Source organism: Eublepharis macularius, chromosome 8 (assembly GCF_028583425.1).
Source record: "Eublepharis macularius isolate TG4126 chromosome 8, MPM_Emac_v1.0, whole genome shotgun sequence".
Taxonomy (NCBI): Eukaryota; Metazoa; Chordata; class Lepidosauria; order Squamata; family Eublepharidae; genus Eublepharis; species Eublepharis macularius.
In genome coordinates this window covers 41,383,183-41,410,255 of record NC_072797.1, presented here as the reverse complement: position 1 = coordinate 41,410,255, position 27,073 = coordinate 41,383,183, and the positions used below count along the sequence as shown (strand labels likewise).

The 27,073-nt window shown below is 42.3% G+C and overlaps 1 protein-coding gene across 1 annotated transcript in view; it reads right to left on the bottom strand.

The window, feature by feature from the left end:
* ANKRD31 (ankyrin repeat domain 31) overlaps positions 1-8,198 on the bottom strand; it is a 105,111-nt gene extending 96,913 nt beyond the window's left edge. The window contains exons 1-2 of the mRNA XM_054987557.1: positions 7,908-8,198; positions 663-843 (exon numbers count right to left, since the gene is read on the bottom strand). Coding sequence (XP_054843532.1) covers positions 663-843; positions 7,908-8,198 — 472 coding nt within the window. The remainder of the gene's footprint in view (positions 1-662; positions 844-7,907) is intronic.
* Between the last annotated feature and the right edge of the window lie 18,875 nt (positions 8,199-27,073).

Genomic DNA, 27,073 nt, shown 5'->3' with positions numbered 1-27,073 from the left:
GCCATGGTATGAAGCAATTCTCAGCTGTGAATATGGATCCCCTTTATCTTTAAGGCCAGACTCACAAGCTCTGCTGACAAACATAGTCTTGTGAATTACCAGAATAATTTTCTCCACACAAAAACAATGTGATCATGATTTTATGATTTAAAATTTCAAATAGTCTATTTATAGTGTGGTCCTAAACAGAGTTACACCATCCTATGGCCATTGATTTCACTGGACTTAGAAGGGTATGACTCTGCTCAGGATTCCACTGTTCATATCCTGCAAACTTTTGTTTGTTTATTTATTTGAAAGATTTCTACCTTGCAAAAAAATCTCAGTCACTTGTTCCTGAGATATAAAAAATAACAATTAAAATAGATAAATAAATATCCAGTAATAAATTAGCAAAAAACCCTTCTAAAACTTATTATAGCAACCAATAACATCTAGCTATTAATTATTTAAGTTCATTTAAGAATTATACTTTTTCAGAATACCAGTTTTATATATGAATTATTTGCAATGTTATCTTAGTTTCAATTTTCCATAATCAAATTAAGTATCATACTCAGAATTCTTAGCAGAGAGTCTTGTTTGAGCTTTATAACTTTGTTTCTTCTGATGAGATCTTTCTAGAAATCTGTGACTATTCAAAGTAGCATATACACCATCACTAGTAATAAATCTTCTTTTTCTGGATGATTTCCTTAACATATGTGAAGTTACTTGGATAGTTTGTTCAGATGAACTGGTTTCACTTAAAATGAAATCGTCTTTTTCAGCTAGTCTATCATAAGACATGATGCTCCGATGATCTGAATGGACTAATTTATTTGAATGCTGGTTAGAGTCAAACTGTCAAAAAGCAAATACAAAAGGAAATTCTAAGTATGCACTATACAGCATACTAGTGCTTCTGCAAAACTTAGCTTCTATTTTTAAAAAAAATATAAACTCAACATAAACAATGAGATCTCTATGTCAGATTAAGAGAACTTCCCAGATAGATTACACTGGTTATAGCAAACTGTGACAGGGTTGAACCTGATTCCCATCAGGCCATGTTTAAAGAAATTCCCTGCCCTAGTGCACCCCAGTTCAGCATTCCACTTTACAATTCAATTTGCTACTTCACAGATGAGCATGGGAAATACTTTAAACTCTGTGTCAATGAGGGCCCATTTGGATTTGTTATCCTTCCATCGAGCCTGCAAGACAGAGATGTTCCACCAGGCATTTGGTGGTTGAGGCGGGTGGACCACCTAAGTTATCATGTTGGCCTCCTGCCATGGCGGGGGGGGGGAAATATATGCCCCCCCTCAGGCTCTGTAAACATTATGACTTGCCACCCACCCCATAGGTTATTTAGTTTGAGGGGGTAGGGCAAAATGTGTGTGGCTGTTTATAATCGATGTTTATATTGCTGCTAAATTTTATTCTATTTATTGTATATTTTTAAATGTTGTGATCTGCTCTGAGCCCGCTTGCAGGTAGAGCGGAATAGAAATCAAATAATACGAATAAGTAAATAAATAATAAATAAACCGGCAGCAAAATGGCAAGCTGGAAGCCAATCTCCACAATACAGAAATCAGCCCAGTTTGGAGCCTCAAGCATTAAGGTACATAATCATAGGTTCTAAAATTATAATGCAAATAATCAACTTCCTCCTAAAATATATAATTTCAGGAAAAATTCTAGATGTTCAGATTCTAACTCTTGCATTGCTCAGTGTATTAGTAGCAGAGCAGTAGAATTTAAAAGGGAACAGCAAGCAGCCCCTGCCCTGTATGGTTTACTCACTGAGGAAGAGGCACACCTGCCTGAACTTAAAACATATTAACAAATTTAAGGAAACACCCTGCCAGAATTCAAGCAAAAACGTTTTCAATTTGGTTTCTGCCAGAAGCAACAGCTACCATCAGAGAAATCATCAATCAGGTTCTTTAGTTGTAAAGGTTAACAATGGGAGGCTTAACCCTCCTGCTCCCATTCTGTGCAGATTGCAGGAGTGGAAGCTGTAAAAGTTTGATCCCCCACAGCCTTCCTCACCATATGTATAGCTTCAGATCACTCTGCCTACACAGTATTCACCTGGCTTTCTGTTTGGCTACATCAAGAAATGCTAGCAGTTGACAGTTATACATGGCTCACACAGGTGAATAGCTCCAAATACATTCAAGAAAGGACTGGAGTGATTTGGACCACTCACACAGTATCATTCCAAAAAAACAAAAGCAAAGTGGTCTACTGGAATAACCGGGTGAGTTCTTTAAATGAAGTTGCACTTGCAACTTTTACTTTTCAAAGCTCCAGAGAGCCCTGAAAGCCTGGTTTCCTGAACTCCAGTTCAAAAAGAGTCCAGTAGCACCTTTAAGACTAACCAATTTTATTGTAGCATAGTAAAAGACTAGGAGGAGTAGTTACTATATAGACTTTAATTCTGCAGGAAGGCAAGCTCAAGACAGTACAGCTTCAGAATGTCTGGTGGGCAATAGAGCCCACCATTAGCTAGAGCCTGACCAAGTACAGGAGAATTTAATTCAGTTTGTGCATGATCAAAGGCACAAGGCTAAACAAAGCATCTTAGAAAAAGTACAAGATACTAGTTGGCCCTACATGAGAAAAGACATAGAAGATTGGTGGAATAGCTCCTTTTCCTGTCCATGGTTAATAAAGAACACCACATTAAACGGTCCAATTTTATTAACCAGTAGGTGGAAGGCTCTGCTCCAGTATTCAAATAGGTTTCATAGGCCTTCCATCCACTATAGTATGTGGCAATAACCTTACAGCTATTACCAATCTGTATTCAGAACAGTTTGAGACCATTTACACAAAAACAAAAAAGACTACAGTAACTATCAAATAGTTCTTTAACATAGTGATCATGAGGCATCCTAGGTTTTAAACTCAGACTTTGACCCTCACTTACAATTTTCTTGCAGCAAAAATAGATAATATCTCAAAGTACACAAAAAAATAGGGGAGAGGTTAATACGTTTGTCCTGATAGGGTAGCTGATATCTCATAGGATATTATATATCTTAAACAACGAGAAGATAAGGTAATGAAGATAGACATTGTTGACCTAAAAATATTATAAACAAATCAATATGGCTAAGAAGAAAATTGGCCCGTAAGATGGTTTAAGAGAAACATTAAAATGTGAATATAAATTTAAATCGTACGCACTTCTTGCTCTGAATGACATAACTTGGTTATCATTGAAACTTCTGTTTCTTCATGTTGTTCCAAATGAAACTTAGGCTTGAAATTTGTGTCTGTTATTTGTGTGCAGTCATCTGTTTGGTCCAGTATCATCTGTTCCTTTCCACTGCGGTACACACTTTCTTTTTCCACTGCTTGAACAACAGATCCTGCTACAGAGTCTGACAAGGAGTTCAGTGCTGTGAGAAGCTCTACTGGCAGGGCACTGCTTTCCTCATTTATAGAAGCATCCATATTATGAGCATCATTCTGATATTCCAACATGTCAACCACGAGGCTCATCATCTGTGAGTCAAAACCACAGAGTGACTCCGTCACATCTTTAACTTCAGATCTTTTAGCCATTATTCCATCTTTAGTTATATCAGACGCTACTGTTTCAGGAAATGGATCATTTTCTATCATATCCTCCTTGTTGATCATTGCAATACTTCGAAAAACATCTGACATCTCTATACATCTTGGCACTGAACCTCTTCCTACTCCTACTGTATCTGCTTTTGAAAAGTCATCACCATTTAATATCTGTGGAACCCAAAAAAACCTTGCGAACATAAATATATAGAATGAATATGCCCAATTAGGTGGCATTTAAAGTAGCATTTACTCTAGGCTTTTTAAACATCTTTATGTTTAGTTAGAATCTTTCAATATTGGTATCTACTTTATCCAAAAGGTATTTATTCATGTAAGATAATTATCTGTCACATTGTCCATAAAATTCTGGAAATGGCTTATTACATGATCACAAGAAATATATTACAGAATCATTGCCTTTTTTAAAACATCATAATTAAACATCATAAAAAGAGCAAGAAAGTAATTCAACAAAGACATTCAATAACATGATTTGAGAAAACAGAAGATGATAGGACAAATAATGCTACACCATTCAAAGGCAGTATTGGGGAGATTTCGGATACAGAGGGGTGTGGGAATAGATGGCAGTCAGGGGGAGAATCTGTTTAGAAGTGCATTTGTTGTCTCAGCAGTGTAGGAAAGGTCTCAGGGAGGAACCTAGCCTAAAAACCTGATTGGATGTTGGGATATTTATCCCTTTTTTCTTGCTTTTTGGCAGGGGGAGTGTAATAGTTTTGGGGGATCAAGCATTACCTCACACTGGGGGTGCTTCAGGCAATGTTAATGCTGATAGGACATGGGTCAATCAGAAAAGATTTGATAGGCTAGTTATTATTTGGGAGAGGGGGGGTCTGACTGAAATTTTCCAGAAAGTCTGTTGATGTCTCAAAAGACTCAACTATTTTCACGTCACCAGAGTCTGGACTTTGTTCCCACGGAGCCAAGAAGTGAGCCTCTGGGCTGGATTGCATATTTTGCATGGGACACTTAATTGCCTCACCTGAGGTGGCATGTAATAGGATTTAATTTCCTTGTGAGAAGCTGACAGGATCTGAGCCTTATCTAAGATGAAGCGTCTCTCCTGGTTTCAGGCTCTGAGAAAAGGGGATGAGTCCCCTACATCCTATGACATTGTATTGTCCAAGAGGCCTACAGTTTCTGAGGTAACACTGCTGTAGGGAAAACATTCCATAGCCAAGGCACCATTATAATAAAGGCCCTTGTTCTCATTTCCACTAACCTTTATTCAGAAATAGAAAAACACAGAACAAAGCTTCAGGTGCTGATTGTAAGTTCATACAGGAGAAAATAGTCCTTGAGGTACTCTGGTTGTCAGTTATTCAGGAATTTAAAATTAAGAACTAGCACCCTGAATTATCCCTGAAAAGGAACTGGCAGTGAATGAAATAAGTTTAGAGCTGGGAGGAAATGAACTGTATAACCCATACCACTTAGCAACTTTGTTGCCACATTCTGCATCATTTGAAGTTTTGGAACATTCTTCAAATGCAGACCCTAACAGAGATTTACAGTAGCCTGGCATACACTAGTGTGTAGATACACTCGTGTATTTACACATATTACATTTGGTGACTCATTAGTAAAAGATGTAGAGAATAGTAAAGGATGTAGAGAAGAATTAATTGATCAATAAAAAAAGCCCACTGGCGGTACAAGACTTCTCAACTTCCCCCTTCATGCTGCAGTCCAAACTATCCCACAAATGCTGCTCCTAAGGGACAAAGGACCCCAAGGAACAGCACAAGGGGAAGTCTGCTGCGAGGGGGAAATTGATAGCCCTTGTGCATATAGAAATCTTTCAGTGGATACAAGTTGTGATATGTTAAGCCACAATCAGCCTTTCAAACAAGTATTTAAAAACCCAAATCAACTGAATTCTGCGTACAAACCAACAAATGTGACAGCTAACAACTTAATTATAATATTAAAAGACCCATGAGCAAGAAGGGTAGAATTTATCATCTCCAAATGATGGACCGAAAGAACTTTGTCTTAAAAGCTACACTATTATCTTTGTGGTTCTAAGAATCAGCAGTCAGGTTCCTGTAAAAGTTCAACCATCTCCAAAGCTGGTGTCTGACTCATCAGGAAAGAAGGAAATGGCAAGTGAAAAGGATTTGGCACACATATACCAATTTGCAACTTTTACTTCTCACCCATATCACTTTTATATGAATTCACGAGCAAACCATTTTCTAGCACAAAATTCTGCTGCTGCCATATGTAGTTACTCCCTAACAGACTATCTGGCTATCTTGTATTATCCACAGGCTTCACATCAGTCTGCTGCAGTTATTCTTACAAGTGCATAAAGGTGTGGGAGAGAGTACAAGGTTCCCTCCATCAGCTTGCCTGGCCAACTACCATCTTTCAGACTCCATCAATGGCCAGTCATTCTACAGAAAGGGAGAGAGAATAATGCCTTGCTCATTGAGTTACATACCTGTAAAAACAGGTTTTACTTACCATAACTGTTGTTCATCTAGGTCTTCCGTGCAGGCACACATGGGAACTGCGCACGCACAGGCCTTCCGATACCGGAAATTTCCAAAGCTCAATAACACTAGGGGGCGCTCTCGCCTCTCTACGCGCATGCGCGGCCGTTTTCCCCGCCGAAACGGCTCTCAAGAGGCGGAGCATCCCCCACATACCCTCAGTCCTTCTTTCGTCGCCGTACTACAAGTAAAAACCCAATAGCAACAGCGGGGAAGGAGGGAGGGCATGTGTGCCTGCACGGAAGACCTAGATGAACAACAGTTATGGTAAGTAAAACCTGTTTTTCATCTACGGTCTTCCTGTGCAGTCCCACATGGGAAGATTACAAAGCTTAAAACATAGGAGGATGTAAAGAAAAATTCATTTATTAATAGACAAAAACACAAACCCCCACAAGAGAAGCAAACATACACACTAAAATGTATGTAACTATATACAGGCATCAGTACAACCACCTGAAGACCATAGTCTTTTCTTTGTCTTTTTTTTTTTTTACAGAAACATAGATTGGAGGACCGCAGTCCCCACTGCCGTTTCTCTCCTGTCCAAAATATCCAGGGCATAATGCTGTACAAAGGTATCTGCAGAGGCCCATGTTGCCGCCCTACAGATGTCACAGAGGGGAACACCCCTCAACAGGGCTGCAGATGATGCCTGGGCCCTGGTCGAGTGAGCATGTACCTCTAAGAGACAAGGTAACTTGGCTGTTTTGTAACATGTCAAAATGGCCTGTACAACCCAGCGAGAAATAGACTGGGAGGAAGCCTTCTTCCCTTTATTACGTCCTGCAAAACATACAAATAAATTAGACGTCACACGAAAGGGTTTTATTCTATCTAAATAATAGAGAATAGCTCTCCGAACATCTAGGGAATGCAAAGCCCTCTCCGCCTTTGAGGAAGGCGAAGGAAAGAATACTGGAAGAACAATATCCTGAGACAGGTGAAAGGTGGACACTACCTTGGGTAAGAACTCTATCTTGGTCCTAAGGACAACCTTCTCATTATGAACCTTCAAATATGGCGGCTTGCAAGATAATGCCGCCAGTTCTCCCACCCTTCTGGCCGAAGTAATTGCCACCAAGAAGGCCACCTTCAGTGTCAAAAAACGCAAGGGATACGATGCCAAGGGTTCGAAGGGACTAGACATTAAACATGATAGAACCAAGGGTAGTGACCACTGAGGAACAATAGTCCTCACCGGAGGAAACAAATTATTCAAACCCTTCAAAAACAACCTAGATGTGTAATGTGTGAACACCGACTTCCTGTCAATAGGGGGATGGAAGGTGGAAATGGCCGCCAAATACACCTTTATGGAACTGTTAGCCAGCCCCAGTTGCTTAATTTCCCACAAATACTCCAGGATTTCTGGAAGGGAAAACTGGAAAGGGTCAGTTCCCTTCCGCTGACACCACTCTGTGAACTTATTCCATTTCAGAGTATAAGACTGCCTAGTCGACAGCCTCCTAGCATTCTCCAGCACATGTGTTACAGCCGCGGAGAACGTGGGTCCTGCTTGATAAGCCAAGCCGTCAGTCTCAGGTTCCCCACATTGTGGTGGAAGGTCCCTCTCCAATACAAGAGATCTGGGGCTACCGGGAACTCATAAGATAGAACCTGAAGTTGGAGCAGAGAGTGGAACCACGGCTGGCGAGGCCAGAACGGGGCTATCAGAATGACCGACGTCCTGTCCCGTCAGATTTTGCTGATGGTCTTGGCCGATAACAGGAATGGGGGGAACGCGTAAAATAGGTTACCCCACCACCCAAGTTGGTGACTCAACGCGTCCCCAAGAGATCTTAGTCCTACTCCTCCCCTGGAGCAATAGTCTCGAGCTTTGAAGTTCTCCTCCGTCGCGAAAAGATCTATATCTGGGGACCCCCACATCGCAAACACAGGTAGAAGGTACTCTTCCTGGAGAGACCACTCGTGTTGATCCCCTTGCAGCCTGCTCAAATGGTCTGCCAATGAGTTCGACACCCCTGGTATGTGCACAGCCTGCAGCCACATCGAGCGTTCTTGGGCCCACTGCCACAACTTCATTGCTTCGGTGCAAAGGGACACCGACGCCATTCCACCTTGTTTGTTGACATAGCACATCGCCGTCGTATTGTCCGTCAAGATCAGAACGGACTTGTTCTGGATGGCATCTGCAAAGGAAACCAGAGCATAAAAAATTGCCCTCAATTCCAACAAATTAATGTGCTCCTTACCCTCATCAGCAGACCAGACACCATGGGCATAAAAGCCCTTGCAATGGGCTCCCCAACCCAGAAGGGAGGCATCCGAGGTAACCGTAATCTGCGGTTGCCTGTAACCAAATTCCACACCCTCAAGGAGGTGCGAGTCGTCAAGCCACCAGTCCAGGGAATTCACTACCCTCCTTGGTACGGACAATTTTCTGGCCTGTGAATCCCGTTCAGGGGAAAAAACAGAGTTGAACCACATTTGGAGTGGTCTCATGTGCAGTCTGGCTAAGGGTATCACTGCAGTAGTAGAGGCCATACACCCCAGAAGACACTGCAGGAGTTTAACTGGCTGAAGACGACAGCTCTTCAACTGGCCAATGAGAGCCTTAATCTTAAGTGCCCTTTCTCTGGGTAAAAATCCCGCATTCCTAGAGCCATCCAGTACAATCCCAATAAATTGGATTACCCTAACGGGGTTCAGTTGTGATTTCTTATGGTTCACAAAGAGACCCAATCTGAGACACAGGTCCAGGGTTAGAGCAACTTGATTGGCAACCTGATCAGGAGAATCCCCCACCATCAGCCAATCGTCCAGGTATGGAAAAATGCAGCATCCTTGGAGCCTTAAATGGGCTACTACTACTGCTATGCATTTTGTGAACACCCTTGGGGCGGATGCCAACCCGAAGGGCAACACCCTATATTGGAAGATACGGTCACCATAAGTGAAGCGAAGAAACCTCTTGTGCTCTGGGAACCTACTTCGATTAGCGGCAAAAAAGAGACTGAGGGTATGTGGGGGACGCTCTGCCTCTTGAGAGCCATTTCGGCGGGAAAACGGCCACGCATGCGCGTAGAGAGGCGAGAGCGCCCCCTAGTGTTATTGAGCTTTGGAAATTTCCAATATCGGCAGGCCTGCGCGTGCGCAGTTCCCATGTGGGACTGCACAGGAAGACTGTAGATGAACTATTGTTCATTGAGTTTTTCTGTGCAAGCACACATTGGGACTGTGCACATATAGGCCTGCCAACCAGAGAAGTTTTTTATTGCTTCCATAAAGCTCCACTAGGGGGCTGCCTCTCCCAGTCATGTCTCAGTCTGTTTTCCCGCCTAAATGGTCACATGACTATGTGGGACCCTTTACCCTCAGTTCTCCTAAGTTGCTGCAATTTCATACTGGACCTTGCCAGAGAGTTCACAGCAGGGCAGGAGGGAGGGATGTGTGTCTGCACAGAAGAACTCAATGAACAATAGTTACAGGTATGTACAATCCTGTTTTCATCTTCGCTCTTCTGTGCAATCCCACATTGGGAGATTACCAAGCTATACACTCACAAGGAGGTGGAGTGAATCTCTCCAAGTTATAATTCACTAATATTAAAACTCAATCACAATACATAATAAACTTTGTATTTAAAAAGTTTCCAAATGGACAAAAAAATGGGAGAAATGCTAACAAAGACATAAAAACATGCAATGATTTAAAATTCCAAAGTGCTCACTCCTCCATTTTTTCTTTTTTTAAAAAAAACAGACTGCAATACTGTTCTAGCTATCACCACGTCGTATGTGATGTGAACACCTACAATATAATGTCAAACAAAGGTGTCTAACAACCAAATAGCTATCTTGCAAAAACTTTTTCTTTTTTTCTTTCTCTTAAAACAAGGAGTGTAAAACTATCACACACTGTGTGAAATTGATGTCTAAGGTATAATGCTCAACAAAGGCACTCGATGACGACCAAGGAGCTGTCTTACAAACATGAAACAGAGGTACCTGACACAGAAAGACTGAGGAGATAGCCAGAGATACAGTAAGGCGAACTCTCAGATGAAGGGGGCCTGAGCAGTATGTTGGTATACCAAATGGATGGTATACATATCTATCAATAATCTGGGCTGAATGCCCACTTGCCCTTGAATGGGCTCAAAAAAAGCACAAGCAGATGTGGATCCACACTAAAAATTCCTTTGTAGTAGTTAAATAAAAATGAGAACATTCTTTCGAACTATAATGAATGCAGTGTCTCCTGTGTCCTGTATCGCAGGTTTCGGAAAATGCAGGCAGCGTGATATCCTGAGACAAGTCAAAAGAGAACAAGAAACTTTGGTAGAAAATGGAATCCTGAACAGAGGACAGCCCATGTTCCTGAAATTTGGGGGGAGGGGAAGTGTGGTTCAACCCTGAGCGCTGACAAGTCACCTGTTCTCCTATCTATAGTAATACAATGAAGAAGCTCACTCTCAAAGACAGCGGCTCCAACGTGCCAATGACTACGGGCTCAGAGGATGCTAACATAAGGCGCAACAGCACCAAGGACAGGGACCACTGAGGGGCCAGTGATGACCTTGGAAGATAAAAATTAAGGATCCCTTAGACAAATTGGTGGGACTAGGCCACAAGGACACAGACTTGCCTTTAATCTGAATGTGAAAGGAGTCTAAGGTTGATAGGTGAATCTTAAGAGCAGTGGTAATGAAAACCTCAGAGTTCGAGGTGTACAGATACCCAATAATAAAGAGTAAAAGACAACTCTCATCCATAACACCCTTACTTTGCATCTATCCTGAAAGAAAAATTTCCATTTGGAGTCATAAAACATCCAAGTGGAGGGTCTCCCAATGTTCAGTAGAAATTATTCCACTTGTATGGAGATTATCACAGAATGGGTCGAGTTTCATGCTGACAAGTACATGAAACCCAAATTGTGAGGAAACAACACTCCCAGTATCAGAGGAAGTGGCATTTACTTCTGTTTTGGACTCAGCAAATAACTTAAGAACCCAATTTGCCTTGGTCAAAAAGGGAGTACAATTCAAAATGTCCCTTCTAATAAGCAAACAAGTCTAAATACTAAGGAAAAATTGGTGGGATGCAACCTGTTCATACGTGTTGGAACATGCCTCCAAATAGAAGGGCTTGCCCCCTGTTTTAGAACAAAAGCTCTCATGCTTTGACATTAATCATAGTTGTGTTCACAGCTGGAACTACCTGCTACAGGAATATTGGATGCCAGTTGATACTGTTTACAACCCATTAATGAGTGGAATTCAAGAGCACTAAACACCTTTGGTCTAGTGTTATCTGGGCCTGGAATGTAGGCATTGTGCATGGAAATTCCATCAGGAATTGCCCAACTGCAAAAAGCCATAGTCTCTGCCCAAGGGTTAACGATGCTGTGCGTTTCCACCTGTTGTGGTAACAAATCGCAGTGGTGCTGCACATTTGGGCTTGAATATCTTTGTCCCACCACATAGCTGTGAAGAAACAAGAGCATAACTTATGGCTCTGTATTTCAATACATAAATGTGTAATGTCCTTTCATTGTCAGACCATTCATTCCTATATAAAATATCATCATAATGTCCACTCCAAGTCTGCAATGAAGCATCTGTTGTTGGAATAACTTGACGCTGTCTAGTACCAAAGGGTACACCCATGAACAAATTAATGGTATGATCATCACCCTTCAAAGGATCTGAGGATTTGTCTCAGGATGGACAAATTCTATGAAAAGAGAAATGTGAGGAATGATCTGAAAAATGTCTCAGAAACCACTTTTGCAAGTTTACATATTTAGCATGGTAAGGGTATCATCCACACGGTAGTTGGTATTAGTCTCAGCAATCTCTGTCTGTTCCAGACGATTTGGAGTCACTTGCCTGAGTCCTGCCCAGGGCAAGATGACCTTGGTACTCATGGAGTTCAATACTGTGCCACTGTGGACAGAACTCTGAGTAGGCTCTAGTTGTGATCTTTCTCCAAAATCACCAAATCTAGTTCTTAGTATACCACAAATATCTCAACATCAGTCATCAATTGATTCTAAAAGCAGTGCAGCAAAGAGCCAATCGATAAAAAAAGAACAACCTAGGGTTGTGAGATGGGTTAAGGTGGTGCTTTGCAGTTGGTGCACACACTATATGTTGTTAAGAAAACAAAAAGGGAAGAACTGTATGTAGAATACAGTGTCTTGGTATTTGAATCACAGCTAACCTCTGCAAATGTCACTGATAGATATGGGAATATTCATTCCCCAAATCCAAGGCAACAACTCAGCAATTGACCTTTAAGAGAGACAGCAGAGAGGAGAATGTGACCATTCTATCCTTGATATCTTAAGTAGCACAAGCTATTTGAGATCTAGTATAAGCCAAATCTACACATTTTTTCTTATGTACTAAGAAAAAACATGGGGAAGAAGCCATAAATGGAGTTCCCTGAATGGCACCTTTGCCTTGATGAACCAGCTTTCTTCCTCTAATGCTAATGAGGAATTATTTGCAGCTGCCACAGGTAATAAACATAGAGGCCATTGTCCATTATGGCTAAGACCCAAAAGACAAATGTCACTGATCACGTTTATGGAAGTAGGCCGTCAAACCATTTAGAAGAACCCTAGGGTCCTTGTGATATTGTGAGGGCTGCGATGATTTTAGGGCTACACAGAGCCCTTCTTCCCACCTGAGGTAGTGGTGGTGAACTGTCAGATGCACTCTGCTTATCTGCCATGTATGCTTATTATTCTATGTACTCTGTACTCTGGGCCTCTGAGAATGCGTAAAGAACTATCTGTGTAACTGTCTGATTATGTAACCAAGAGTAGCTTATCTTTGCAGGTGGCTGCTTTCACTTTCTCGACTGGCATGGGAAAGTGTCCTTGGAATGTTGGCTGGAGCCGTATCTCCCCGAGACATGAAATGAGCTCATCCTTGTCTTCCCCTTCCCTACCCCCTCTAACCTCCTAGGCCCTGCGTGCCTAAATTCTAACGGTCTTTAGCCCAAGGCGGGAATCCTGCCCTATAACCAACATTGCTTTGCCCATTTACGTCACTTCTGCCAATGCTGTAGTCTGAGTGCACTGATACTGATGGATCTCTAAGAAAGAAACTTTTACTGGACTCTTGAAGTGTCTTCAGTGAAGTAATTGGGGATCTAACTGGCAAAGCCAAGGGTGTTGCAATACGGATCAGTTGTGTTAGTGACCCCAAGAGAGTTTTTTTTCTACTGAGAAATCCTCTCATCTACTGTATGTGAGAAAAGAAAGGATGCACCCACAGAGTCATCTATTCTAGACTCAGTCTCGTGTGTGTGTGTGTGTGTGTGTGTTTGGGAATCAAAGTCAGGGATAACACCCCAAAAGCGCCACTTCTGCCATACCCTTGGTGAGGCATCTACAGCATGTCTACCTGAGTTAATCTGCTGCGTAGACAATGTTATAGTTCCCGTTAGTATCAGGGTGACCATAGAATTTCACTCTGGGAGGTCAGCGCTTGACTCCCTCTGGCTGCTGAGTGCATTTAGGGGAGCAAGGGGAGTGCGGTGGTGGGAGTGAGAGGGACAAGGAGCCGATCGCTGCTGCCAGCTCCCTCTGACCGCCACCAGCGCAATCGGCTACCTCTTACCGCCACCCACACACTCAGCTCCCTCTGGCTGTGGAGTGCTTTTAGGGGAGCAAGTGGAGCTGGCAGCGGTAAGAGGGAGCCGAGGGGACTAGATGAGATGTCTAGATAAAGAACCTCTGCCAGGGAGAAAAGGGATTATCTCCCTCTTTTCCCTGGCAAAGGTTCTTTCTCACTACACTTCTCATGGAACCTTGCAGGAAACCAACACGTTTCTTCCACATGTCAGGTGTCTGATCTGTTTTGGCTCTTAGATGTATTGAATACTTGCTCAGAGAAGATTCAACGTTTCCCCTAAAGGAAAACCAAGCTCTGTTCATATTGCTGTCTGGTGATGGACCCATCTTGGATCTGATCACAACAGCGTGTCATGGGACCTAAGAGGGTTTTTGGTTGTTTGGTTGTTCGCATTAGCTGGGAATCGAACCCAGGACATCTGCTTGGAAGGTAGCTATGCTCATCACTGTATCACCAATGCCTTACTTGAATGGGAAGGTATGTCAGTTCCGATCATGGGCATGGATCTGACAGATGGTGACTCTGATCTCTCAGATCCGACGTAAAAAGTTCTCGGATCCGATACTGGATATGGTAAAGAGTCCAGTAGCACCTTTAAGACTAACCAACTTTACTGTAGCATAAGCTTTCGAGAACTATGGTTCTTGAAAGCTTATGCTACAGTAAAGTTGGTTAGTCTTAAAGGTGCTACTAGACTCTTTACTATTTTGCTACTACAGACTAACATGGCTAACTCCTCTGGATAGTGGATATGGGAATCCTTGAAGGTCATACATCAAATCCCAGTTCTGATCTCTATCTGTAGCTCTCCCTATCGGGTTGACTAAAAACAACCCCTCGACCTCAGTGACTTCAGATGATCATCGTCCCCAATGAACCCTACATCAGGGCAAGAGTGTCTGTTTTCAGTTCCGAAGAAGTCTCAGTTCCAAGGGAAGCCTTGGATCCAAAGGAGGTCTTGGTTCTGAGGAAGGTCTCAGATCTGAAGGTTTCGGAATATGGTACTTTTGACCCGTCGGATCCAACCTCACTGATCCAGACCCAGATGGGTGCTCCTTCACGGCAGATGAATTAACTGTAGTGGAGCTCAGTAAGCACCCTTTAGCAGCAGATAACTTAACTGCCTGGGGTCATAGCTCATTGAATGCCTCCTTGCAGCAAATGACTTAGCTGCCTGAGATCGGAGCTTCCCAAACACCCGTCAGCAGCAAATGACTTAACTTCCTGGTGGTCGGAGCTTCCTGGACACCTGTTAGTGGCAGGTGATTCCACTGCCTCGGGGGGGGGGAGGGTTGTAGTTTGCTGGATTAATTGCGACTCAGAGCTCAGCAGATGCTTCACCACGACAATGACAATAGCTCCCAGAGGAACAGAGCCTGTTGGAATTATTCCTCAGTGCAGGCCATCTTAGTACCATATCTAGCATACCTCATAAAACAACACCCTCTGAGATAATCTGAGAGGCAGCAGTTATGACAAGTGAAGTCAAACTCGCTGGTTCAAAACCTCCTCAAAATACACAAGACATAAGGAGGAGTGAAGATATTCCAAAATTTATTAACTTTCTCTTCAAATAAAACGTTCAATGTTAAAAAATAACAGAGCTCATAAGCGAGGTTCTTCTCATCGTGGCGACTAAGAGAGAACTGAGGGGAAGGGGTTGCTCCTCCCACATAGTGACGTAACCATTTAGATGGGGAAATGGGCTGAGATGCAGCCCCCTAGTGGAGATTTATGGAAGCAATAAAAAACTTTTCTAGTCAGTAGGCCTGCATGTGTGCAGTCCCTATGTGGGACTGCACCGAAGAACAAAGATGAACTACAGCTGATATTATAGTTTTATTTTTTTACTGCTGTAAGCTCTGATCCCTTCATGAGTTTTTAAAACTGAAAGTGTGTATGTACAAATCTTAACACTAAAAGTTCCCTCACTACTAATATGTTGGTGCAAATTTATTTTGTCCTGTATCGAACATGCTCAGTAAAAAACAAATTTAATTGGCAGTATCAGTGTTCATGCACTACAGAAAGCATATAATGTTGAAGGAAAAATCTGTATCTAATACTATAGGTACAATCTAGTTTCAAGCTCCACTGGCTGAGCAGTAATAGGATTGTTCCCAAGTCATTTTGTGCTGACAAAGCATAATGCTAGACTGGGACAAAAAAATTGCATACTGGCATAGTAATACATTTGTGTCATCAGAACCCTAAGACTACACCAGCCAAACATCACTTACATTTAAAAAAAACCATGGGATAGAGCAAAAGCATGGTGATGGAGGATAGGGATATGGGAAGAACAAATAAAAATTTGGGAGGAATTCTGCTGCTGAGAATTAAGAGGACTGCAACTTCATTTTGGGGACATTATGCTGAGGTAAGCATAACTGAACCATTAGACTAGGATGAAAAAGAAGCTATAGTAAATTACATGAGTTTATTTTCAGTTTGTACATGATTATAATGCTATATCACAGAAGCCATCTTGCAGGTATGCTTCATAGTAACCTCCTCCCTGATAGGTGCCACATTAATGTAATGATCAATGTAATGCTCCCAAGAGCCTGCTTGGTGATTTGCTTAAAAATTCTTTGCTATACTTCTGCCTTTTCAAAAATACTCTAAAAATATGAAGATACCTGCTCTGGAAGTCTTAGGGCTTGGCCAATGAATTAATTGTCACCAGGAAATGATATCCTCATGTGTTGCTAGCCTGGAGAGCCTTAAGCATGTCAGGTCAAGCCCTGGAAGCTTTGATGGCAGTGGAGGGCAGAGCCAAAGAATTGATAGATGGGACTTTTCTCAAAAGAGACCTTATAATCCACAGTTGGCAAACTGGAAGTAAGAGAGGTGGATGGGTCTCAATCCACCAGGCAAAGAGAAGGTGGAAACATAAGCCTGTTCTTCCTGTTTGGGCAAGATTCTGATTCAACGAGGGAGGAGGAGTTTCCTTCTGTTGACAGATCCCAGCTAGAGATCTGATGTTATCAGCAAATGAGAAGAACAAAGTTTCTCTTCTTGAAAGAAGTGGGCAGATTTAAAGGCCCTTTGGAATTATCAACATGGGAATATACTGGGAGACAGGGTTTGGAAGAGACAGGTAAAGAATTCTTTATTTAAAGAACCCTCATCCAAAGAGAGACTTGCACGCAATTCTGCTTCTCACATATGATTAATTACAGAGGGACTATATAATCACTAGAGGTAGATATTCCATCAGAAAGCAATGACTTTTCAGAAAGAAATGTGGTGTTATCTTTCCAGAGAAAAAAATATTCCATAACATGTAAAATTAAAGCAAGGAGGAGAGTATGTATTTACAAACAGAAAAGTGGTAGAAGGCCTACATTTTTCTCTGATGTCTCCAGAAATCCAGTAATTTCAGAATCTAAACCTGTAACAACAGTAAAAAGAATCCATAACTTTTGAAACGTTACATTATTTTATATATCTTTTAATGCATAGAGTGTCCTTGACTGAGGATATCAATAGGTTTATTGACTAACAATTCAGGGAAGTAATCTTTTGAGAGTAATATAAAATGTGTTTTATGATAATGTACTGGACTACCCACAATCTACCAATGTCATGAGCGCTACCTGGGATACAGGGAAAGGCTGACTTACGGCATCCACAGGTCTGACCTGTGGATGCTGCTGCAATTTTAAAGCAATTTAAAAATGTTGCAAGGGCTCAATTAGGCTCACAGCACAACTGGCTGAGGAGTTTTTGAGTTCCTCCTCACCTTTTCAAGTGCCAAAACAGCCACACACAGTTGTTTCAGCACTTGAAAAGGCATTTGGGGCGGGGGGGGGAATAAGAGCAATTCAGCTCACCACAGCATTTTAAAATTGTTTTAAAATGGCAGTGACATCCTTGGGTCAGACCTGTGGACACCATCACATCTAGTTTGGCCCTTAATCCCATAGAGCCACTTGCAGGATACCCACATTGCTTCCACATGGATGTTTTGCTCAACCTTCAGGGAAGAAGGGATCCTGACTATCAAAAGCTTACACCCTGAAAATCTAGTTGGATTTTAAGGTACCACTGGACTCAAATTCTGTTACTCTACCTTGGCTTCCTTACTGCAGCACTGTTCTCCCTCTGAGGCGGAGAACATCTTGGGGTGTTTCCTACTGTCCAGTCAGGGAGGCAGGAAGTTGATTTTTTTTCTTCTTCCTTTGGCGCATGGGACCACCAGTCCTTAGTTCTGTTCCTGCCTCCGGGGAGGGCTGTTCTTCAACAGACTAGCTCTGCTGTTTCTCTCTTTTTCCATTTCTTAAATTCTTCATTCTTATTCTTCCTCACATTATTTTCCCTCATCTATTGCTATCTGCACTCAACCTTCCCCCTCTCATTCCTCTTCTCTTCTTTCACCTCTCCAATAGAGGAGAAAGAAGAGGACAACATGATCTACAGAGAACCTTCTGACTCTGAGGGCAGTTTTACGGAGTGCAGGCTGTTCCCACAGAGCCATCATTCCGGCGGCAGGAACAAGTCCAGCTGGCACTGGCATGCCCCACAGGCTTGCACAACTCTCTGGTGAGGAAATGGCCTTGGAAAAGATCCAGGCCTCCAAACGGCCTCATCTTTCACAGAGGAAGCTCATTAAAGCAGCATGTCTCAGTCAGCTGGCTGAGAGCAGCACCACCTGGCAGAGCTCAATTTTGGTAGGAACCATCGACGCGACAAGCCATTTCCCACCTAAAGCCAAAGATGTGCTAGCCAACCTCCTGGCAGAAGAGGAACAGCTGAGACACACTTCAGATGACCAGAGCTCCAGCAGACAAGCCCGGAGGGCCACATCAGTGTCCCCCTCGCACAATACTTCCTGTTGTGCTCAGGCCGGGGTTGCGTGTTCTGGACATCGGCCAAGTTCGCTCACCGGTTGGCCAGGCAGGCTAACAGCAAGGCAGTCCGTTAGAGTGAGAGTCAGCAGTCCAGGTGAAGTCCAAAGAAAGTCCAAACAAGGGGTAGGCAGGCAAGAGGTCCACTGCAAAGCTAAGGTTGGAATCCAGGAGGTCAGTCCAATGGAGAGCAAGGCACAAGGCTCAGGATGCAGGGAGTGGCAACCTAGGTTGCTTCCATACTGAGCTCTGCTCAGCGTCTTTCCTTTATACTCCTCACTGGTTAGGAGGGTGTGGGGCAGGTGTTCCCTCTTCCTCTGATTGACTCACCTAGGTCTCCAGGGTCAGTTCCGCCCAATGCTGTGCTTGCAAGCACACACTCCTGTGTCTCAACCTGGAAAGCCTTTATTCACTGGAATAGACAAAAGAAGCTGGATCCACTTAAGCCAACAATAGTAACTATCCTAGGGTTCCTACAGGAGGGCCTAACCAGAGGACTCAAACTAGTGATCTTGAGAAAACAGGTAGCAGCAATCAGCACAGTCATCCCTTCAGCGGAAAACGAACCTCTCTCCCACCACCCAAATGTCAAGAGATTTCTCAAGGGAACAACATTGGTGAATCCAACTACAATACACCCATTTCCAATGTGAAGACTATACGTGGTGCTTTCGGCCTTAACAAAGACACCATTCAAACCGGTGAAAGACATACCTCTGAGATGGCCAAAACTAAAAACTATCTTCCTTGTGGCCATAACCTCAGCACGGCGCATCTCAGAAATGAGCGCACTATCTTTTACATCTGGACTTACACATTTTCCACAAGGACAAAGTAGTATTGAGGATGGACCCGACCTTCATGCCCAAAGCATGTTCCAAATTTCACCATGCACAAAAAATTAATCTACTTTCTTTTTGCCCAAATCCAAGTCACCCAAAAGAAAGGGAATGGTATAACTTAGATGTGAAAGAGCACTTAAGACGTACATAATCAGAACAGAGTACATACACCAAAACAGACTCTCTGTTCATCGATGTAGCCCCTCCAAAACTGGGCCACCAAATATCACCATCTGCAATCAGATACAGCATTAAGACCTGCATCAAAGAAGCGTAATGGGATCACTGCACACTCAGCCAGAAGTGTAGCAACCAATGCAGCACTTCAAAAGAATGTTTCAGTAGAAGACATATGCAAAGCCGCCACATGGTCTTCACTATTGATCTTCGTCAAGCATTATCAACTACATACCTATACATCAGCGGATGCAGGCTTCAGCAGGAGATGAAGATCTCACCCCACCCAGAAACAAACTGCTTTGGGAGCACCCAAGATGTCCACCACCTCAAAGGGAGAACAGACCTTTGGACATTTACCATGAAGGGTCCTTCTCCTCTGAGGAAAGGAGGACATCTTGCCCTCCCAAGTTCTTCGTCAAGCAACAACACTACATCGTAAACACAATTCTCTCTCCTTGCCTTTGCTGCCCTTTCTGCCTTAATCCTGTTCTTACCTTACTTTTTTTCCCCTAAGGGTGTTAATACAAAGATGTAAGCTGACCTCATATTGAAAGAGTACACTGCTGCGAGGAGTCACCAGAACTAAGGAAGAGTGATCCCAAGCGCCAAAGGAAGAGGAAGAACCTTGCCTCCCTGATTGGATGGTGGGAAACACCCCAAGATGTCCTCCTGTCCTCAGAGGAGACGGACCTTTCATGGTAAGTGTCCAAAGATCCATTTTCTGGAACATTTTTGTGTTTTCCCCTGCTTTTCTGCAATCTTTCCAAACCAGATTTTTTTGTTGTTGTTTTTAAAGATGGCAGCCTTTGAGTACTGTGTGGACAGGAAAGTATGTATTTTTGCAGTCTTATTCACAATAGCACCATTTTCCGTGCCTCAACCCCAGCAGCCATCACTCCCTCTTCACTCCAGCACCAGATGGGTTTTTTCATGATTTAAAAAAGGGTAATTGACATATTACTATATTGCAATAACATTATAGTGATCTACTGCCATGACCGACAAGTTCTCAGCTTTCATTTAAAAAAAACCCCTTTTTGTGGAGTTAAAGTGCTGACTGCCACATAGCTCCACACTGTATATGTAAATACCCAAGCTCCATTTTTTAAATATTTCCATAAAAATATAATAAGTATACTTAAAAGGGTTATTATTATATAAACATATAAATAAAATGACTGCCCTCTCTGTGTACAGTAGTAGCTGGTGGAAAGTCAGACTGGCAGATGTCTGAAGAGATGACTGGACAGGTTATCCCAACTCTAAAACAAACAAAATGAAGAGTAATCAAAGAGTTTTCAAATTCAAGAATGCTGCATTTTTGGACAATTTGGGTATAATTTTAATCAGTCTTACTCAGACATTTTGTCATGTATTCATAAAAATTGGTACAATTGGCTCACAAGGAAGTGAGAAGATAATGGGATTCCCTAAAAGGCACTGACTAGTTTTCAAAGAAAAATTAGTTTGGCTCCTCAGACCTTTAATTCAAAAAGACTACAGTCTCTTGATCCTACATCAGCTATCAGAAAAAACTTACTGAGCCAGAGCAATCTAAAGGGAATAGACAAAGAGAGATAATCAAACCATGCTTTCTCCACCAAAAAAAAAGGTGAGGGGAGAAAGAACATGTTCATTATACAGTTTCTCCATAACTTAAGTACCCTCATATGGAACAGGCAAATTGCTGTCAATTTTTAAAATATTTTTCGGACTTCCTGTTTGGGATCCATGGAGGTCTAACGCAGCTCCACTTGCGGAGCTGACCGGACTGCCGTTTTAACCGGCCGGCAGGGTGAAAATAGCCCGCGGCCGACTGCTCTCAGGCGGGGAGCAGGCAAAGAACACTCAAGACCCTAGGGTGAGCTAGATCTCGGACGAGGGGGGGCTCTACACAACGGGTCCCCTCCCGATCCTTGAGGTCCCACCTTGCGACGGGTCGGCTATAATCTCTGCGGCAGTTTTGGGGCCAATTCGGCTGGCATAAGACCTACATACCCAAGCATCGATTGGGGGAAGAAGCTGAGAGGAGAACTTAAAATCGAAACAGCGATTACAACCCGAGAAAAGTGAAGAGAAGGTAAAGATCATTATCTTCTGAGACGGGACAGATTGATAAAAACAGAGAGGAAAAAAAGTAGATTTTTAAACTGCAACAGACTAGTGAAAAGGAGGGGAAGACTCGGCAGGAATTGAATTTAAAAAGAGACTAAGTTTAAAGAAGTTATTAAAGAAATGGGACTATTGTTTTGAATACCTGTGGCTTTGGAGCTGTGAGAAAAAGACACCATCGCGAGATCTGCTGTGGGAAGACGGGAGACAGGAAGTGCGTAATAACAATAGAGTGGCTGGAGAGAAGCGGCCCTTGCTGGAGGGCAGGAAGTAGGGAATCGCCATTTTTGAAAGGGGAAGGGTCGCGGCTTCAGCGGAAGAGGAAGTAGGCCATCTTGGATTACAAAATCATAGAGAAACCATAGAGAAAAGACGCCCGACATTTTGGACTCTTTAAAATTTAATTTCTATAAGAAGACCGGGACATTTAAAATAGAAAAACGTTAAATTTTACGCCACGGAGTTAAGGAAGAGAGCGGATTCGTGGGAGCGAGCTAAAGCAAGCCCCACGATGTCAAAAAAAGAGTGGCAATCGGCAATAGAAAACCTGGATAAAAACCTGGACAAAAAACTTTTAGATATGATTAAAGAACTTAAGGACACGAAATTGGAGCTGATAAAAGAGGTTAAAGAGGTTATACAGACAGTAAAATCGGAGCTGTCAGAAGTGAAAAAAGGTATGGAAACAATACGAAGTGAATTACAAGGAACGCAGCAGAGAGTTAAAACAGTAGAAGACGCGATGGAGAATTTAGCAGACACGCAACAAACAGAGATGAGATTGGTGAAGGGGAGAATGTCAGTTGCAGAAACTAAACATATGGAGAAGCAGCTACGTTTTCGTGGCTTGCCAGAAGTGGAAGGAAAGTCAGCGCAAGAACAGATGACTGAGGTGTTGGCTGAGTACCTGGGGAAGGAGGAGGAGGAAGTTGTGGCTATCCTAGATGTGGCATACCGTGTGAATTCGAGAATAGCAACCCAGAGGAAACTACCAAGAGATGTGATTGTGCAGTTTACAACACGAAATATGAAAGAGAGGATTGTGACAAAACAGTTTCAAGATCCATTGGAGATTGATGGCAAGACGATTATTATAATGAAGGAACTGCCCAGATCAGTGTTACTGGACCGGAAAAAATATAAAGTGCTAATTCAGATTTTGAAGGACATGAAAATCAGGTACAGATGGGAGTTACCGGAAGGAGTGTCCTTTGAGTTTGGAGGGGCCAAAAAACGCATCAGATCTGAGCGAGAGATGGAGCGATTTATTAAGGACAATGAAAAAGACTTACCAACAAGATCATGAGTATGGAGTGTAAAGTATTATCTTGGAATGTAAATGGACTAAACTCACCGAATAAGAGGAAAAATACTTTTCACTGGCTACTAAAACAAAAATGTGACATTGTTTGTTTGCAAGAGACCCATATCAGAAAGCAGGATGTAAAATATTTAAAATCTGGAAAACTGGGCAAAGAATATGTAGCGGCCTCCAATAAGAAAAAAAGAGGAGTGGTGTTGTACATAAAAGAGGAGCTACAGCCAAAATTTGTTATGAGAGATGTGGAAGCTAGATTTGTAGCAGTGGAATGTATTTGGAATTTAAAGAGAGTGTTGGTAGTCGGACTTTATGCACCTAACGGTGCAAAAGAAAGCTTCTTTGAGGATTTAAGGAAGCATTTAGACGATCTTGCATATGACCAGATAATTCTTGCTGGAGACTTCAATGGAGTGACAGACTTGGAACTAGACAAAAAGACTACAACGGCACAAAAGAAAAGAGGACTATTACCAAAGCTTTTTTTTGAGTTGATTCAACAAGAGACTCTTGAAGATGTATGGAGGAGAGAATATCCTAAAAGCAGACAGTTTACTTTTTATTCTGCAAGGCATTCTACATTATCAAGAATTGATATGATCTGGGCCTCAAAAGACTTAGCATTATGGACTAAGGAGGTAGAAATAATGCCTATGGTAGGCTCAGATCACAACCCAATTATGTGGAAATTTGGAAAAAAGAGAAAAAGGAAAGCATGGAGAATAAATGAGGACTTGTTACAGGAAAGAGAGAATATGGAAATACTGAGAAGAGAGACAAAGTTTTTTATACAATACAACGTGAATAAAGAAGTACCAACCAATAAAGTTTGGGATGCTTACAAGGCGGTTGTAAGGGGCATACTAATGGACTTAAATGGTAGAGCAAGAAAGAAGAAAGAGGAGAAAAGACAAGAGATTGAGGAGAAAATAAAAGCCAAAGAAATACAGCTAAAAAAGAGACCAGGGAAAAAGAAGGTATACCAGGAAATTAAAATACTTCAAGAACAGCTAACAGCAATGAGCAATAAAGAATTGGAGTGGAATCTCAAAAGACTGAATCAAAAAGCGTTTGAGGGTGCTAATAAACCTGGGAAGTACCTGGCATGGCAATTGAAGAAGAAAAGGGAAAAGAAGATAATAAATAAAATTTGCGAAGATAACAAAACGTATTTGGAGCAGGCTACCATTAGTAGAGCCTTTTATAAATTTTACGCTAAGCTGTATAATAAAAAAGAAGTAAACAAAGAATCAATAGCGTCATATTTGGAGAAAACCAAACTTCCAGAAATCTCGGAAGCTTGGAGAAATAAGTTGAATAGTGAAGTAACTGACGAGGAAATAAGTAAGGCAATACAATCTGCAAACCTAGGAAAGGCGCCAGGGCCAGATGGACTTACGGCTAAATTCTATAAGACAATGGCTAATGAACTGGCACCATTCCTAAAAGAGGTGATGAATGGGGTTTTAAGGGATCAAAGGATTCCAGAAACTTGGAGTGAAGCGAATATATCATTGATCCCAAAAGAGGGCCAAGACCTGACTAATGTGAAAAATTATAGACCTATATCGCTACTCAACAATCGACTTTTTGGGCCGATTCATTCAATTTGTGAATGATTCATGATGCCAGACAGGCTGGTGCTGATCCATTGATTCGCTAGACAACATAGGCCCAGAATGCCTGCAGACCTTTTGTTGCCATTGGAAACCCCAATATTAGCCCACATAACCTTAATAGGCAGCTCTCCCTACCAATTGGAGAGCTTCCATTCTGCCCTATACAGCAAGTAGCAGGGGGGTTAATCCCCTAGACAACTGAGGAGATGGGCCTTCTGTAGCCATGGGAACACCAATCTCATCCCTCCAAACCCTGGCAGGTCTGTCTGCCAACCAGAAACCTCCTGTTCAGCTCTATGTGAGCATTTCTTATATAAGGCACAGCTCTCTGCCTCATGCTTTTCAGTTCCAGTAGACAGAGGAAGAGGGAGGACCTGTTGCTGGGATTTAGAGTGAGAGAGTGGAATTGGGAGCTTTGGGCTGGATTTGCTGCTGCTTTAAAAGAGACTGAAAAGCCTCTTTCTTATTTTCAGCTCTTGGCCTTGCTGGGAGAGTCGTTGGGTGAGGGTGCCTTCTTTCCTACATCCCACCCAACTCAGGGCATTGCCTGGCTCTGGGACCTAGATTGACTGAGGCCTACCTTTTTTTTCTTTAATTTTCTTTGCTTATATTCTTATTTAGAGCATTTGTTCTTGCTGGCTTATTGGGTTAGAGTGGGTGGAGCCTGTTGAAATCTCCCTGCGAGTTTGGCATCTCTGGGTATGAAGGGGGCCATTGAAGTGCCCTGGGTTCTGACGAATCACAAAACTAACTAATCGGACTTCCGGTTTGGGATCCATGGAGGTCTAACGCAGCTCTAATCGTGGAGCTGACCGGGCTGCCGTTTAAGCGGCTGGCGGGGCAAACAAAGCCCGTGGCCAACTGTTCTCAGGCGGAGAACAGGCATAGAACGCTCAAGCACCTCAGGGCTCGTTGATCTCGGGCGAGGGGGGGTCCTACGCAACGGATCCTCTCCCGACCCTTGAGGTCCCACCCTAAGACAGGTCGGCTATAATCTCTGCGGCAGTCCTGGTGCCAATGCGGTTGGCATAAGACCTACATGCCCAAGCTTCAACAGGGGAAAGAAGAGTGGATGGGAATCTAAGATTGAAACAGCGATTACAACCCACGGAAAGTGAATGAGAAGGTAAAGATCACTATCTCTTGAAACGGGACAGATTACTTAAAGTAAAGAAGAATTAAAGTAGACTTTTAAACTGCAACAGACTCAGTATAAGGAGGGGAGGACCCGGCAAGAATTATATTAGAAAAAGGACTAAGTTAAACAAGTTTTTAAAGAAATTGGACTATTGTTTTGAATACCTGTGGCTAGAAGGAGATATCAGGCTGTGAGAAAGTTTTACCATCGCGAGAGCTGCTGTGGGAAGTCGGGAAACAGGAAGTACGTAACAACGATAGAGTTGCTGGAGAGATTGCAATATGAAATATAATGATGTCTAATCCAATAAAAAAATTTTATAAAAAAACAAAACAAAACAAAACTAACTAATCATTTTGCAAAATGGGACAATTTCGTGAGAGTTCATGATTCATGGAATGCAACAAAACACAAAACGCTCATTTCATTTTTTTCCTATTTTGTGCCCATCTCTACTGCAGAATGCAGGCTGGCAAGTAAAGGATGAAAGCATCCTATAGCCTAGAGCCTGACAAGAAAGCAGTGCAAGGCAACTTTGTTCGTCAATTGAAAGAGGAAAGGAGGTGGTAGCAGCATGGGGCTGTTGAGCCAGTGTGAAAGAGCAAATTACTAGCATTCAATTTGATGATATGCTACAAATCCACTTACTTAAAACAAGTATTACAGCGCTATGAATTTACATTGAGTTATCTTTTTATACTTCAGCTGCACACTAGGGATTTTTTTTACTATAACATGCCAAAACTCAACAGAATGCTGTATTCAGTCGATAGTGCAAGTGGAAATTTACAGCGCAATCCCAAACAGAGTTATTCCCTTCTAAGTACACTAAAGTCAATAGGCTAAGAAGGGTGTAATTCTGCTTAGGATGACATTATTAGACATTAAAATTTACAGTTTACTTGCATTTATCAAGATTTCATTCCACTTACTGTAGTAGAGACTGAGATTCTTTTTTTTCATCCTCTGAACATAGCTGAAAGAAAAATGTTCATGATCATCAGTGGGTTGGGATTTGTCCTATGGAGTCATTTTTGTTATCCATGCTCCTCAGTATTTATATGAGGCCACTGAATGAGAATATCCAGAACTTTGGGACTGAATGTCATCAATATGCAGATAACATCTAGCTCTACATTTCATTATTTAAGCCTACAAATGCATCTGTCTTGGTTCTGAACCACGTTTTGAGGCTATGGTCAAGCAGAACAAGCTGAATCCAGACAAGACAGAGGTAATGCTGGTTGTGAAGGCTTTGGAAGAACTGGATCCACTTGTGATGCATGGATTGATTAATTAAT